At 40.1% G+C, this 17,379-nt stretch overlaps 1 protein-coding gene across 1 annotated transcript in view; it reads right to left on the reverse strand.

Moving 5' to 3' along the window:
- Positions 1–17,379, reverse strand: part of CFAP74 (cilia and flagella associated protein 74) — a 331,535-nt gene that overhangs the window by 217,051 nt on the left and 97,105 nt on the right. The window contains 3 exon segments of the mRNA XM_053690359.1: positions 610–783; positions 2,180–2,350; positions 6,566–6,764. Coding sequence (XP_053546334.1) covers positions 610–783; positions 2,180–2,350; positions 6,566–6,764 — 544 coding nt within the window.

Genomic DNA, 17,379 nt, shown 5'->3' on the forward strand with positions numbered 1-17,379 from the left:
AACTTTTATTAGAAGCATTGTTGCTAATGGAAGAATATAAAAAAAAAATGCTTCTAGTTCAAATTCAAATGCACATTTTAGGTTTGACCTTTCTATCTCTTTAAAGGAACAGTCTAGTCAAAATTAAACTTTCATGATTCTGATAGAGCATGCAGTTTTAAACAACTTTCCAATTTACTTCTGTTATCAATTTTGCTTTGCTCTCTTGGTATCTTTTATTGAAGAGTAAAACTCGGTGCAGGAGTGTGCACGTCTTTAGTACTCTATGGCAGCAGTGTTTTGCATCATTGTATCACAAAGCTACAAATAATGCACACTCCTGAGCTTTTATGAGCCTAGTTTTACTCTTCAATAAAAGATACCAAGAGAACAAAGCAGAAGTAAATTGGAAAGTTGTTATAAAATTGCATGCTCTATCTGAATCATGAAAGTTTCATTTGGACTTTACTGGGATACATTTTAAAAAGCACTCTTAGTTGCATCCAAAAGAGAAAAATGTAACTTAAATTTTACTTTTATTAGTTGTGGGCAGATTTACATAGCAAAGAGAAGAAAAGAATTCCTAAAAGACAGGATATTGTTGATGCGTCATAAGGTCATTACACTGACCTTAAAATGTATGAGACTGGGTTTGCTATAAAACGGACATCCTTTGAATTCGTGACCTGAGACCACTTGTTTTTCAACAATCCCACTACGGAGCTTTCTCAAAGTCTCAGCCATAATTTCCTTTTCCATTTTACTGCCTCTCAGCGGTTTACATTCAGTTTCCTCTTCTGGGACCTAAAAAAAGAAAAAAAAGAGTTAAATTATTCTTGCTCCAGGTTTAGCAAATACGATTATTTGGAGTGTTCTCAGGTCAAATTAAAGGGACAACAAAGGTTAGTTCTTTTTAACAATGTAGTAATAAAAAAATGGTAAAATCACCTAATAAATATATATTTTAGGCACCCAAAGCACATATTTGTTTATATATAAAATAAAGGAGTGGGCAGTACAGCCACTCGCAGCTTGACAGAAAGGAGTGCGTGCTCCTGGCACCTCTGCTTCAGCACTGTCTGCCATATATAACTAAATACATAAACTGTGCACTTAAATCACATGCACTCCGTGATTATCCCCTCACCTATCCCAATGGGTTTCCTGTCTAGAAAGTGCGGGTGGGAGCAGATCACTACTGGTGCCTTCACTGATTGTTCAAGGCTTGGGTCTCTCATGAGTATACTCGGCAGCTGTAATCTGCTGCAGGGACCACATAGATCAAGTTCTTCAATTTCCCCATTATCAACCTCAAGCTTCATAAACTTCTCTCCTGTCCCTTTGTATAGTTCTTGTGCAGTAGAACATAGGCAAAACCAGAACGCCCGTAACTCCCCCACTGCTAATAACTGTTACACAACAAGTAACATAAAGTGAGTGAGAGCGGGATGATGGAGAAGCGACCTGACCTAAAGCTAGAGAGCGCCTCTGTAAATGAAGTACACATAAAGGCGGGACTCATTTTGCAACATATCTCCAGCCAACTACATCTGGCAACCACTAGCCGGGCGTCAGCAAAATCCGCCCAGAGATTTGACCGTGGGGAGAACACTGCTTTTACACACTTGATTTCTTGTAAAATATTATGAAAACAACAAAAAATATGGTAATTAACTGTAAAAAAAAAATAAACTTTTAGAAATTTGATAAACACCTTAAAGGAAACAACACAAAAGGCATCACAAATAGAATATTGTTTATCTGCTTTTAAGTCCTCTGTTATAATGTCTCATAGATGTCATCCCTCTATTATTGTTAACAAAACCACTCATTGTTTCTATATCTTTAATTATATTAACCTTTTCCCGTCGTTAGGACGTTCCATGCTGTCCTAACTGCGCTGGGCTTTATCGCCGTTAGGACGGCATGGAACGTCCTAGCCGTTTGGCTGTACTGAAACCAACGGAGCTTACAGATTGGGATCGCAGCATGGAGGGCATGCCTAGCATCATAGGGATGCCCCCTGACCAGATCCCATGATTGAAATCTGGCGATCATATGCACGATTGCATGATTTCAGTTTGTCTACATCGGAACGTTGTTCCGATGTAGACAATTTAGACCCAACATGAAAGGGTTAATCATCACATTGACAAACACAGAATTTCTAGTGTGTATAAACTTTACACAAAAAAAGCACCTTGTAAGGTTTATAGTCTTTGTTCCACAAACCCATAAATTCTGGTTGAGAAAGAATCTCATTTTCTTCTTCGTCTTCATGGCTTTGATTAGATATCAGCTCAGAGCTTTGCTCCGTAGTCGTGGTGTCATCCTCATCAGAGGACAAAGGTGAAGGGGATCGCCATTTGTTCTGTAATAAAATACACATAAAAGTATAAAAGAAAAGGAAAAAACTAAATCAGGAAACCTACATATATATACACAGTATAATTGCAAAAAAATGTAGTGGATGCTCAACTAACAACAAGCAAAACAAGATATTGTGGCCGGCTATGAAAATAAGTGTTCACTTAAAGTCTTAGGGGTAAATTTAACAAGCAGTGGATGCTGCTTTCTACCCCTGAAGTTTATGGTTCCCCGGAAAACGTAAGTTAAGAAGCACGCTGCTCCTTAACTCGTCCACCACCTTTTAGGTGGCGGGCTGTAATCATCCCGATCCGATCGGGATGATTGACACCCTTTGCTAGTGGCCAATTGGCCGCAAATGTACAGGGGGCAGCATTGCACAAGTATTTCAAGATAAATGCTTGTGCAATGTTAAATGCCGACAGTGTATGCTGTCGGCATTTAGCAGTGTCAGGCGGACATGGGTCATATCCGCCCGTCACTTATTAAATCTACCCCCTAGTTTAGTTGTCTCTCATTAATAAAGTCACATTATGACCTTATAGGGAAGAGAATGTCAAAATTAAACTTTAATGGTTCAAGTAGAGTGTGCAGCTGAAAAATACTTCACAATTTGTTTATTTTTTCAAATTAACTTTGTTCTCTTGATATCATTTGTTGAACTGTATACCTAGCTAGGCTCAGAAGCCGCAATGCATTACTGGGAGCTAGCTGCCGATTAATTGTGATAATTTGTTAGGGTCCCTTTAAATGCTAAGCACGAACGTGATGGATGGATATTTGCCCAACCAATAGGAAAGAAGGTTTATGTTTAAATGCTGTACTGTAAGAATGGCACCTTGTCTATGATTAAGGCTGTCAGGGCCGAAACGCGTAAGACATGCCTGGCATGTCTGTGCATTTTTACTTTTTATTCCATGTGAGCCTGTATATATCTATTAACAAGTTTTGAAATAAAGTCTGCAATTTTAGCTGCTCTGCCTCATCGTTTATGCCTATAGCAATGGAGATTGCTTCAGTGAGCGCTAAAAGCCGATAACGGCTTCCTGTGTAAGCTCCGGGGTTATTCAGTTGCTTCTTCATTGGTGGAGCAGTGGGTGTGTTACAGCACTCTGTCAGAGGATTGGCTGTAAGGACGGCATGTCGAAACAATACTGAGCAAACAGAGGTAACAGGAACGAATCCCGTTAGACGCCAGACATACAGTCGTTGTGGATTGAGCTGTGGAACTGATGACCGGAACTAATCTGAGTCTGCTACGATGGGATCAAGCTACTGCTAAGGTCTGTACCATTATTGCCTCCTGACTAGAGACCAATTCCTTCCCCTGTGCGACACAGACAGGGAGCTGCAGCCGGGTAAGCAAAAGCATTGTGTCCCATTAGAGTGATACTTTTTCAGGTCTGTGGGATTGATAGTATTACCCATGCTCTACCTATCATGTATCGAATTCATCTTTGCATGTGGAGGGGTGTTTGGATCAGAGCGATACCGTATAGCCGAGGGGAGTAACAGGACTGTATTCACACCAAGTGTGGCCGTATTCACTGTCTTAACTGTATCTGGGACCACACACTAGAGACCGCATCCTGTACTTTGGGACAGATGAGGAATAGGGCAACTGGGAGTCATAATTGTTCTATTTTTCTGTTTATCAACATAGACATGTCTCAAGTTAAAATTTGTGTTTCTAAATTTTTTCAAGGGCCTCTCCATACCGACGAGACTTCTTAGATCTTCTCATCTGAGCGGAAAGGTTTTGAATATCAGGCCCCAGGTGAGCTGATCTAGGTCTCAGTAGTGCACTTTACCTATAACTACATGTTTAACTGCTGCAAAGGGGTTAAACGCATAATTACATACAAGTAGCAGTGCAATAATAAAATGCATTTTTTTTACTTAGCAAATTCAACAGCTCGTTACCGAGTACATATATATTTTTTTTTTTAGAATGGAACACTGAAATGACCCACCACCATATTGGATGATGTCAGGAAGCAATGTCACCAAACAGATCTAAATGTTACCTGCTTAATCAAAGTTTATTTGTTTTTAAAAATAAGCACTTTTAAACAATAAATACATTTTGGGAAATCAATAACCCAAACAAACACACATCCAAACTGAAAATTACCCTCTACAAATTCTTTAAAAAGGCATACACACATATCTCTATGGTTTTGAAGCATATCAGGTTAATTGTACACTTGTAGCCTATTAGCATCGCTACACAAAATGAAAAGCGATCAATTATCACGCAAATCCTTTAACCTCTGATGTAAGCACTAAAATCCAAAAGTCGCCATTTTGTTTGTCTTTAATCTTGCATGTTTGTTTTATGGATTATGAAGTCGGGTGATTAATTATGCAAATAACTGTTTTTGCGTTGTTTCTGCGAGGTAAAGATTTTAAACTTCAGAGATATTAAAAGGACAATGTACAGTAAAAGTGTTCTCTTAATGTGTTTCCAATGACTTGTTATACCAGTTGCAGAATATAAAATGTATGAGAAATTGCTTATTTGGGTTTATTTTTCTATTTGAAATAGCTGTTGTTGTTTGTTAAAACCACCACCCATTAAAATAGGTTGTTCTTGAAGGGAAACCCGATTTACTTATTTAATCACTTTTTGTACACACATGCTTAATTATAGTACCTCAGTTTCTATACCAAAGCCCAATTAAGGGCCTGATATTAAAAACCTCCCCGCTCAGGCAAGATATTCTAAGAAGTCGCATCAGTACGGTGAGGCCCCTAAAAAATTTAGAAACACAAATTTAATCTTGATAATTTGCTATGTTGCTGTGTAGTGTTCTTTATGTGAAACAGAGATTCCTGCACTACAATACAAGGTCAAAAAAAAATCCCAAAGATTTTGCGCGATTTCTCTCCATGCAGGCGAGGTTTTAAATATCAGGCCCTTAGAGAGAGCAATTGAATATTAACATTTTATCACGTATCTCTTCTAGCTCCCACTTGGGAGTGCAATTTATTCTGCTGGTTATGTTTACACAGCTTTTCTATAGCTAATACTTAAGTATAGAAACGTTCAGTATAGGTAGGGATACAGGCAAAATCAGCTATTTCATATTCCAGAATAAAGGTATTTGGAAACAATTCAATATACTCCAGCAGGTAAATTGAATCATTGGGAACAAATTAAAGGGGAGAAAAAAAATGAGGGTACACTATCCCTTTAAAGACCCAATACTTATTCTTTATTACACATTGTAACATACCAGACAAACATTTGCAACGGGTTCCACATCTATAAGATTGTAAAAAGAAAAAAACTTTTAAATAATCGTTTGTTAGCAGTCAAAAATGTCCGCCATGCTCCGCCCACAGCATTCTTGTCGAGTTAGCTTTCTTCTATGAGTTTAGCAGTGCATGTTTAATATTTTTTAGTTAGCTATTTTAAATTGCACATGCATAAATCAGCGTGTGCGATTAGGAAAACGTATTCACGTGTCGATCATGAATGGAGAAACTTAACATACCAAAATATGCACGAAGGTGGGCGGAGCTTGGCAGGCATTTTCTGTTCCTAACAAATGATGAATATTTAAATGTTTTGTGTACTTCTTACAAGCCTATAGATTTGGGGGACCAGTTGCAGAATGCTTCTCTGGTATGAAGCAATAAGTAATCAAAATGATGTATTGGGTCTAGACTGTCCCTTTAATGGGACAGTCTAGTCAAAATTAAACTTTTAGGATTCAGATAGGGCATACAATTTACTTTTATCATCAAATTTGATTTGTTTTGTTGGTATGCTTTGTTGAAAGCTAAACCTAGGTAAGCTTAAATGCCAATTTCTAAGCCCTTGAAAAATGCTTCTTATCTCAGTGCATTTTGACAGTTTTTCACAGTTAGACAGTGCTAGTTCACGTTTGCCATATAGATAGCATTGTGCTCACTCCCGTGGAGTTATTTATGAGTCAGCACTGATTGGCTAAGATGCAAGTCTGACAAAAGCACTGAGATAAGAGGGCAGTCTGCCGAGGCTTAGATACAAGGTAATCACAGAGGTAAAAAGTATATTAATATAATTGTGTGGGTTATAAAGGGATTAGCTATCTTTTTAAACTATAACAATTATGGAGTAGATTTTGGGAATGTAATTACCGGAAAAACATATTGACGATAATGGCTGAAGTTCTGCAAACAAGCACAATATTGTGATCAACCCCTTAACGCTTGACATTTTAATACTTACAATAACCTCATGCTCTGCTTCTGAAAAAACATTTGACTCTATGTACTGTATTGTTTTGTTTCGGAGTTTGCTGGGTTCTCGGCTCTTATGGATGTCTAATGAAGACGACCTTTTTGTCTGTTTTTCTTGGTTAGCTTCCTCTTGTAAAATGCGACTAATAATTTCCTGTTTTCTTATTTTCTGTCTCTCTTCTAAATCCCTGCATGAAAATATTAAAAGTAGTTAACGTGTAAACAAACTTCCAAAAGACTGTTGTCTATCACAAGTATTTCAAATGCGTTTCATATTTATTTCACAACTCCTTAGGACGTCTCTGCTATTATACAGATTTATTTCACAGTTTTTTTTTAATTTAGTTTTATTATAATTTTTCAGATTTTTTAATTTTTAATTCTTAGCTTGTGTATTATGCCGAAGTTGGAGAAGATTCCTGACTTGCGAACCTGTCAGCCCGGATTTGCAGCAAATGAACAGTGGACACTGTACTATGTAAACCGTATATCTGTATATGCACCGCCCCCTGCTCATGCATGACCAATCGCATGTGACCAGAGCCTTTCATTTCCCCAGAATGAACGTGTTCAGGTGACTTATCTTCGCCGACTCAGAGATGGCGGAGATAAGTCGTATTACAAATTGAAAGTAAAAAGTTTTCGCACCCGTGCTAATCTAATGCGCACAAAAAGCTGAACTTAAAATAACTTGTTAACATATTCTCCCATAGAAGTCAATGGAGCAAAAAAGTGGAAAAAACCTAATACCCTACTCGCGTAAACCCAATAGAATATTAGTGTGCAAACCCGACATGAAAATATTAATATTTCACATTACAATGTTCTTCACATAGCAGAATATGTTCAATTTATTCATAACTACATATTTCTACATACAGTATATCTGATGGCATTTGGGTACAATATATTTATATATATATATATATATATATATATATATATATATATAAATATACACATACATACATATACAGAATATATATATATGGATATACAATAAGAAAAAAGCTGCAGCACTCCAAATATCTTTTTAGTGGTTTATTGTCAAGCTACAAACATAGGCGACGTTTCGGGCTGTGCCCTTTCTCAAGCCAAGTATGTGTAGATATATACAGATATATAGGAATATCTATTTAAAAAACAGAATTTATGCTTACCTGATAAATTTATTTCTCCTACGGTGTGTCCGGTCCACGGCTTCATCCTTACTTGTGGGAATATTCTCTTCCCTAAGAGGAAATGGCAAAGAGGCACACAGCAAAAGCTGTCCATATAGCCCCCCCTCTGGCTCCGCCCCCCAGTCATTCGACCGACGGTTAAGAGAAAAAGGAGAAACCATAGGGTGCCGTGGTGACTGTAGTGTATAGAAATAAAAAAATTTAAACCTGACAAAAAGCCAGGGCGGGCCGTGGACCGGACACACCGTAGGAGAAATAAATTTATCAGGTAAGCATAAATTCTGTTTTCTCCTACATTGGTGTGTCCAGTCCACGGCTTCATCCTTACTTGTGGGAACCAATACCAAAGCTTTAGGACACGGATGAAGGGAGGGAACAAGTCAGGTAACCTAAACGGAAGGCACCACGGCTTGCAAAACCTTTCTCCCAAAAACAGCCTCCGAAGAAGCATAAGTATCGAATTTGTAAAATTTGGCAAAAGTGTGCAGGGAAGACCAAGTCGCTGCCTTACAGATCTGATCAACAGAAGCCTCGTTCTTGAAGGCCCATGTGGAGGCCACAGCCCTAGTAGAGTGAGCTGTAATTCGCTCAGGAGGCTGCCGTCCGGCAGTCTCATAAGCCAATCGGATGATGCTTTTCAGCCAAAAGGAAAGAGAGGTCGCAGTAGCTTTCTGCCCTCTCCTCTTACCAGAATAAACGACAAACAAGGATGATGTCTGTCTGAAATCCTTTGTTGCCTCTAAATAGAATTTTAAAGCACGGACCACATCTAGGTTGTGCAACAAACGTTCCTTCTTTGAAACTGGATTCGGACACAGAGAAGGAACAACTATTTCCTGGTTAATATTCCTGTTGGAAACCACTTTTGGAAGAAAACCAGGCTTGGTACGTAAAACTACCTTATCTGAATGGAACACCAGATAGGGTGAAGTACACTGCAAAGCAGACAATTCAGAAACTCTTCTAGCAGAAGAAATAGCAACCAAAAACAGAACTTTCCAAGATAGTAACTTAATATCTATGGAATGTAAGGGTTCAAATGGAACCCCTTGAAGAACTGAAAGAACTAAATTTAGACTCCATGGAGGAGTCATAGGTCTGTAGACAGGCTTGATTCTGACTAACGCCTGTACAAACGCCTGTACATCTGGCACGGCTGCCAGTCGTTTGTGCAACAAAACAGACAGAGCAGATATCTGTCCTTTTAAGGAACTAGCTGACAAACCTTTATCCAAACCCTCTTGGAGAAAGGAAAGTATCCTAGGAATTTTAATTTTACTCCAAGAGAATCCCTTGGATTCGCACCAACAGATATATTTTTGCCATATCTTATGGTAAATTTTCCTAGTCACCGGTTTTCTGGCTTGAACCAGAGTATCTATAACCGAATCTGAAAACCCACGCTTAGATAGAATCAAGCGTTCAATTTCCAAGCAGTCAGTTGCAGAGAGACTAGATTTGGATGTTTGAATGGACCTTGCACTAGAAGATCCTGCCTCAAAGGTAGCTTCCATGGTGGAACCGATGACATATTCACCAGGTCTGCATACCAAGTCCTGCGTGGCCATGCAGGAGCTATTAGAATCACAGAGGCCTTCTCCTGCTTGATCCTGGGTACAAGCCTGGGAAGGAGAGGGAACGGTAGAAACACATAAGCCAGATTGAACGACCAGGGCGCCACCAATGCATCCACTAGTGTCGCCTTGGGATCCCTGGATCTGGACCCGTAGCGAGGAACCTTGGAGTTCTGACGGGACGCCATCAGATCCATATCTGGAGTGCCCCATAGTTGGGTTAACTGGGCAAAAACCTCCGGGTGAAGTTCCCACTCCCCCGGATGGAAAGTCTGACGACTCAGATAATCCGCCTCCCAGTTGTCTACTCCTGGGATGTGAATTGCAGATATGTGGCAGGAGTGATCCTCCGCCCATTTGATGATCTTGGATACCTCTCTCATCGCCAAGGAACTCTTTGTTCCCCCCTGATGATTGATGTACGCTACAGTCGTCATGTTGTCCGACTGAAATCTTATAAACCTGGCCTTCGCTAGTTGAGGCCAAGCCAGGAGCGCATTGAATATCGCTCTCAGTTCCAAAATGTTTATCGGGAGAAGAGACTCTTCCCGAGACCATAGACCCTGAGCTTTCAGAGAGTCCCAGACCGCGCCCCAGCCCAAGAGGCTGGCGTCGGTCGTGACAATGACCCACTCTGGTCTGCGGAAACTCATTCCCTGAGACAGGTGATCTTGAGTCAACCACCAGAGGAGTGAGTCTCTGGTTACCTGGTCTACTAGAATTTGGGGAGACAAGTCTGCATAATCCCCATTCCACTGTTTGAGCATGCACAGCTGCAATGGTCTTAAATGAATTCGAGCAAAAGGAGCCACGTCCATTGCTGCAACCATTAGTCCTATAACTTCCATGCACTGAGCTATGGAAGGCTGAGGAATAGAATGAAGAACTCGACAAGCTTTCAGAAGTTTTAACTTTCTGACCTCTGTCAGAAAAATCTTCATTTCCACAGAATCTATTATTGTTCCCAGAAAGGGAACCCTTGTGGACGGGGACAGGGAACTTTTTTCTATGTTCACCTTCCACCCGTGAGATCTTAGAAAGGCTAAAACAATGTCTGTATGAGCCCTCGCTTTGGAAAGGGACGACGCTTGGATTCGAATGTCGTCTAGGTAAGGTGCTACAGCAATGCCCCTCGGCCTTAGAACCGCTAGAAGGGACCCTAGTACCTTTGTGAAAATTCTGGGAGCAGTGGCTAAACCGAATGGAAGAGCCACGAACTGGTAATGTTTGTCCAGAAAGGCGAACCTTAGGAACTGATGGTGATCTTTGTGGATAGGAATATGCAGGTACGCATCCTTTAAGTCCACGGTAGTCATATATTGACCCTCCTGGATTGTTGGTAAGATCGTCCGAATGGTTTCCATTTTGAATGATGGAACTCTGAGGAATTTGTTTAGTATTTTTAAATCCAGAATTGGCCTGAAAGTTCCCTCTTTTTTGGGAACTACAAACAGGTTTGAGTAAAAACCCAGACCTTGTTCCGCTGATGGAACTGGGTGTATCACTCCCATCTTTAATAGGTCTCCTACGCAATGTAAGAATGCCTGTCTCTTTATCTGGTCTGAAGATAAGCGAGACATGTGGAACCTTCCCCTTGGAGGGAGTTCCTTGAACTCTAGAAGATACCCCTGAGAGACAATTTCTAGTGCCCAGGGATCTGGAACATCTCTTGCCCAAGCCTGAGCAAAGAGAGAAAGTCTGCCCCCTACTAGATCCGGTCCCGGATCGGGGGCTACCCTTTCATGCTGTCTTGGTAGCAGCAGCAGGCTTCTTGGCCTGTTTACCCTTGTTCCAGCCTTGCAATGGTTTCCATGCTGGTTTAGGCTGGGAAGCGTTACCCTCTTGTCTAGAGGCTGCAGAGTTAGAAGCCGGTCCGTTCCTGAAATTGCGAAAGGAACGAAAATTAGACTTGTTCTTAGCCTTGAAAGGCCTATCCTGTGGGAGGGCATGGCCCTTTCCTCCAGTGATGTCAGAAATAATCTCCTTCAATTCTGGCCCGAAAAGGGTCTTACCTTTGAAAGGAATATTAAGTAATTTTGTTTTGGACGACACATCCGCCGACCAAGATTTCATCATATGGAGTCTCCTTTTGGAGCGAACTTTCTAGTTCCTCGAACCAAAAAGAAGCCGCCGAGGTGACAGGAATAATGCACGAAATTGGTTGAAGAAGGAAACCTTGCTGAACAAAAATCTTTTTAAGCAATCCTTCCAATTTTTTATCCATAGGATCTTTGAAAGCGCAACTGTCCTCTATAGGAATAGTTGTGCGCTTTGCTAGCGTTGAAACTGCCCCCTCTACCTTAGGGACCGTTTTCCAATGCGTCCCTTCTGGGGTCAATAATGGGGAACATTTTCTTAAATATAGGAGGTGGAACAAAAGGTATACCTGGCTTTTCCCACTCCTTATTCACTATGTCCGCTACCCTCTTGGGTATCGGAAAAGCATCAGCGTGCACTGGGATCTCTAAGAATTTGTCCATTTTGCACAACTTCTCTGGAACTACCAAAGAATCACAATCATCAAGAGTAGCTAGCACCTCTTTAAGCAGGGCGCGGAGATGTTCTAGCTTAAATTTAGTTGAAATACTTTTTATTAATATATCGCATAACAACATAAAGGTACAACCTGTACATTTTCCGAAGTACAAATTTCTGACAATCCAGTTCTTATAGAGTAAGAAAATTACAGAGTGTCTACATTCTTTTTTCCCTTATTTCTTTCTTTTCCCCTTCTATCCCCCTCCCAGCTACCCCTTCCCTTAACAGTAAACTCTTTAACTAAATATAACTTTAAGTGTAATAAACAACAAAAAGAGAAAAAAAAAAAAAAAACCCCACCTTTCCCATCGAGCAGCGTCGTTATTTGTAGAACTCCTGATTAAGACTTTTCCCATACCTAAGATAGCTTTTTATTTCTCCTTAATCTTGATGGCTCCAGAGAGCGCTATGTTGAACCTAAGAGTATATAATAGAAACACCCCACCCGATCCTTATTTGTTAATAATCCAATGAATCCAAATGTTTTGGAATCTTTCTGAGGTACCCTGCATCCAAGCTGCTGATTCAGACATACAATAGATATTCTCTACTTTGTCAAGTATCTCCCCCCAGTCTGGGGCCCCTACCTTCCACTTCCTAGCTATACATATTCTGGTAGCAGTGCACATTATGTTGATCCATTTATTAGCTGCGGAGTTTAGGGAGTCTATAGGAGCATGTAGTAGCGCTTGCGAAGCTGTTAATGTAAATGAGTCATCTAGGATCCTTCTGATCAGCTGTGTTAGTTTATCCCAAGTAGGGCGAATCTTTGGGCATTCCCACCACATGTGTAGATAAGTGCCTATCCCAGTGCAGCCTCTGTAGCATAATCTATTGCCCTGTGGGCTATAGTGTGAAGTTTTCAGTGGTGTTAAATACCATCTATATGCCGTCTTTATTGAGTTTTCAATGAGATCTGCTCCTATTAAGCTCCTACTTATCGATGAGAAAGTTTGTCTCCATTCTTCTACTGTACACGTTATGTCTAGGTCCCGCTCCCACCTACTATAAAGCTCTAACTTATTTGTATTCTTTGCTTCCTGTATGGCTAGATATAGTCGTGTGATCATTTTTTTGTTCCTACCTGATGACAGTATTATTTTTTCCAAGGTGGTGTTTGGGGATGGGGAACTTCCCTGCCTGTATTTATTAATAGCATGTGAGATCTGGAGATACAAGAACCAGTGTAAGGTGTCTGGGTGGATCTTGTCGTTCAACTGAGTAAACGTCAGTAGTCTCCCTTTATCCATAAAATCCGCCACCCTATATAACCCCTTGTTCTCCCACTTAGTTATTTGTTTTTGGAAGTCTTGTGAAAGTAGTGTGCCTACCGGTATTATAGAGGAGTGTGGTGAAAGTAGTTTCAATGATTTAGTTAATGTTCTCCAGAGCACTCTAGAGTCTTCTGTAACTTTTAGTTTATGTATCCTATGAGTCTTTGGATTAGCAGGACTCCAAATTATGTCCCCCGGAGAATTTAGCCCCCCAATATCTGCTTCAATACTAGGCCATGTCATTCCACGACAATCCTTACATAGTAAGACGCTCTGCGCTAGTCTAGCTGCCTGATAATAATCTCGGAGATTAGGGGCTCCTATTCCCCCTAATTGCTTATGTTGTTTCAGTATATGAGCGGCTATTCTAGTTGATTTATGTCCTCTTATAAATCTAATGAGATCAGTCTGCACCTCATCTAACTCCTTCATTGGGATTCTAATAGGTAATGCTCTGAACAGGTATAGAAGTCTTGGTAGGATGTTCATTTTTATCGCAGATAGCCTGCCCAGCCATGAGAAGTTACTTTTTTTCCAATTCGTTATATCTTTCTTTATAGTTTTATAAATTGGAATATAATTTGCTTTGTATAATGTCTCTGGGGTTGCTGTGATGTTGATTCCTAGGTATTTAAGGGATTGAGTAGCCCATTTAAAATCAAAGTTGGCCTCTATTAGCTTGGTTGTGTGTGTGGGTAATGATAAAGGAAGCGCCTCGCACTTATCTGAATTTATTTTAAAACCTGAAACCTTAGAGAAGTCGTCTAATAATTGGTAAAGATTGGGCAGGGAGAGCATGGGTTTTGTGATTGTAAGAAGGATGTCGTCTGCGAATAGCGTCAACTTATGTTCCCCCTTATTTAGTTTAACCCCATGAATATCTTTGGTGTTCCGTATGCATGATGCCAGAGGTTCTACACACAAGGCGAACAGAAGTGGCGACAACGGGCACCCCTGACGGGTTCCGTTTAAGATAGGTATCGGTCTAGATTGGTATCCCGCCGCCCTTATTGTTGCTACTGGGGAGGAGTAGATATTTCTGATTGCCTCTATGAATCTATCACCAAACCCCAAATGTTCTAGTATCTCGAGCATATATCTCCAGTCCACCCTATCAAACGCCTTCTCCGCGTCCAGAGAAAGGAGCAGAGAAGGCGTTTCTGTATTCTTCAAAAATTCCACCAGAGCCACCGTGCGGCGTACGTTATCAGGTGCTTCTCTCTCCTTAACAAAGCCCACCTGGTCAGGATGGATTAATGAGGGTAAATATTGTTTGAGTCTGTTTGCTAAAATTTTTGTAAAAATTTTCAAGTCTTGATTGATCAACGAGATTGGTCTATAATTTTGTGTCAATTTGGGGTTTTTCCCAGGTTTAGGGATTACAACTATTTTCGCTTGCAATAACTCTGGGGGAATCGGTGTACCTTTCAAAATGTCATTGCAAAAGTCACAGAGGTGATTGGTTATGTCAGTTTTAAATGATTTATAGTAGTCCCCCGAAAACCCGTCAGGGCCTGCTGCCTTACCTATCTTTAGGTCTTTAATAGCAGCTAATATTTCAGCTGTAGTAATCTCCGCGTCCAAGGCCTCAGCGTCATTTTTATCTAACTTAGGCAAGTCAGCTGTCAATAAAAGTTTATCTTTAATGAGTGCAGTCTGGGGGGAGTGGCCGACTTTCTTCCCATCATAGAGTGTTTCATAGTAGTGGGCAAAGCAATCCGCAATTTCTTGCGGATGAGATGTTAAGGTGCCGTCTGCTTTTTGTATTTGTGCTATTGTAAAGGATTTTGTTTTTTCCCTCAGCCTATGAGCTAAATATTTATCTGGTTTATTTGCGTACAAGAAATAGTACGCTTTTAATTTGCTAATAGCCCTCATAGAATTTTCAGCCAAGATCTTAGCCAATTCTTTCCTTTTTTTGGTTAGTACACTCAGAGTTAGTGGGGACAGTGAGGTTCGATGTGTTTTTTCTAGTGTTTCAATTTCTTGTTGTAAAGTTTCCACCCCCAGCCTAACTCTCTTGATATACATAGCTTTTTCTTTTATAAGTAACCCCCTAATATAAGGTTTGTGGGCCGCCCATACTAATATAGGTTTAATCGAGGGATCTACATTTAGTCTCCAATATTCAGTGAGATTTTGATTGATTTTAGTGTGGATATCTGGTTGTTTTAGTAGCGTAGAGTCATAGGTCCAGGATTTCTGTCTGTGTGTGTCAATAAATCCCCTTAATTGAATCTGTAGTATAGAATGGTCTGACCATACTGAAGCGTGGATGGAAGAAGATAATAAGGTTGGTATAAGTATTTGACTGATATAGATATAGTCCAGCTTCGTGTAAACTTTGTGAGCGGGTGAATAATAAGTGTGGTCATTAGTTTGTCCGTAAAGTGTCGTCCAGGTGTCAATTACATTATGAGATGCCAACGACTCTCTAATAGATTTAGTGATAGAATTGAGTCGGCGTTGTTTGTTTGTGAGTTTGTTATTACTGGTTTCGCGTAGTATCTTTAGGTTGACATTAAAGTCCCCTGCTACTATCAATAAGGTTTGGGACCACTGAGTTAATAATTGTGAGAGCTTATTGAAAAAGTCATGTTGTTGCTCGTTGGGTGCATAGATGTTACAGAATGTTATTTGTGTCCCCTGAATAGTTCCTCTCACTATGAGATATCTGCCCTCTTTATCCCTGACCACCTCGTCTTTAGTGAATTGAAGTGAGTTGTGAATGAAAATTGAAACCCCCCTCTTTTTTTTATCTGTTGTAGAATGGTAATGCTGCGTGAAGTGTTTATCCCAATATTTGGGAACTTGACTATTGGTAAAGTGTGTTTCTTGCAAAAATATGACTTTAGCCTTCATGTTGTTATATTGGGTGATGGCTGTCTTCCTTTTCAAATTAGTATTTAGGCCTCTAACATTATGTGAAATTATCTGCAGGTTAGAATCCATGTGGAGCCATTCCCTCCCTCCTCATACCTGCTATTTGGAATCTCTTTTGGCTTCTGAATGTCTCCTAAGCCCCTAAGGCCAATCTTGGTATGGAGAAACTTTTTCGACCACTGCTCGACGGTACTTGTAATGAAAAAACAAAACCAAACATTAAACAAACATACAAATATAAACACAAAGAAAATAACAGGATACTTCCTATTTGTTGGCATCATCAATTCTATCTATGCAGGTGTGCAGTTAATATTAGCATATCAACATTTAAGAATAAAAAGTGGAGAAACTGAATCTTATAATCTCAGAGTGAACTAATATATATTGCTTTTGGCAATACTAGGGGGGATAGGTCAGTATTATTCAGTTATTGAACCTCTCCAGGTTACTCGGAGATATGATGAGACCGTGACTGTCCCTTTCCCCTCTATCGGGGTCCGTTCTATGTGGCACTTGCATTAGATAGCGTCCCTAAGTCACGGTGTTTCAATACAAAACGTATATATGACCTTACTACAGTTTTACTTAGATGATCCGCTATAGAGTTCTGATCCAAGTAAGGAGATCTGCGAGTGATTTTTCTCCCCTAAGGAAAAAAAAACAAGAGAGAAAAAAAAAAATACATAGGTAAAGTTTCCGTCAGAGAGCACAGTTCAGTCAGCAAGAACAGCAGGAGATCCTAGGGCTTCTGTTTCCTTTTGGAAACCTTTGTCCAGCGTTCATTTTGTACTGTGTTTCTTGGGGGCTGCGTCCGTTTTTTGTTGTGGTCTGGAGCATTTTCTGGAATTTCTGGACAGTCTAGTTTTAGTAATTGGCAAAGATCTGGGATGTCTTGTTTTTCTCTGATGGTGATAGTATTGCCCTCATGGTGAACATATAGGGCAAAAGGAAAACCCCATCTGTACATGATCTGGTTTTTCCGCAGTAATTGTGTCAGAGGACGGAGAGCATATCTCTTCTGTAATGTTTTAATACAAAGGTCCTGGTAAAATTGTATAATTGAACCTTGAAATTTAAAAGTTGGGTTTTTCCTCGCTGCCGACATGATTTCCTCTTTTTCCTGGAAACGTAGAAACTTAACTATTACATCTCTTGGTGGTTCTGAATCTTTAGGCTTTGCCCTTAAAGCCCTATGCGCCCTTTCCATCTGGAATTTCCCCTCTGTAGTTGAATTTGTGATAGTTTGAAAAAGATGTAGTAGGTATTTACTTAAATCTGTCGTCGCAATTGTTTCTGGGATACCTTTTAAGCGGATATTACATCTGCGACTCCGGTTTTCCAGGTCTTCTA

This window comes from Bombina bombina, chromosome 8 (assembly GCF_027579735.1).
Source record: "Bombina bombina isolate aBomBom1 chromosome 8, aBomBom1.pri, whole genome shotgun sequence".
In the NCBI taxonomy this organism is placed as follows: Eukaryota; Metazoa; Chordata; class Amphibia; order Anura; family Bombinatoridae; genus Bombina; species Bombina bombina.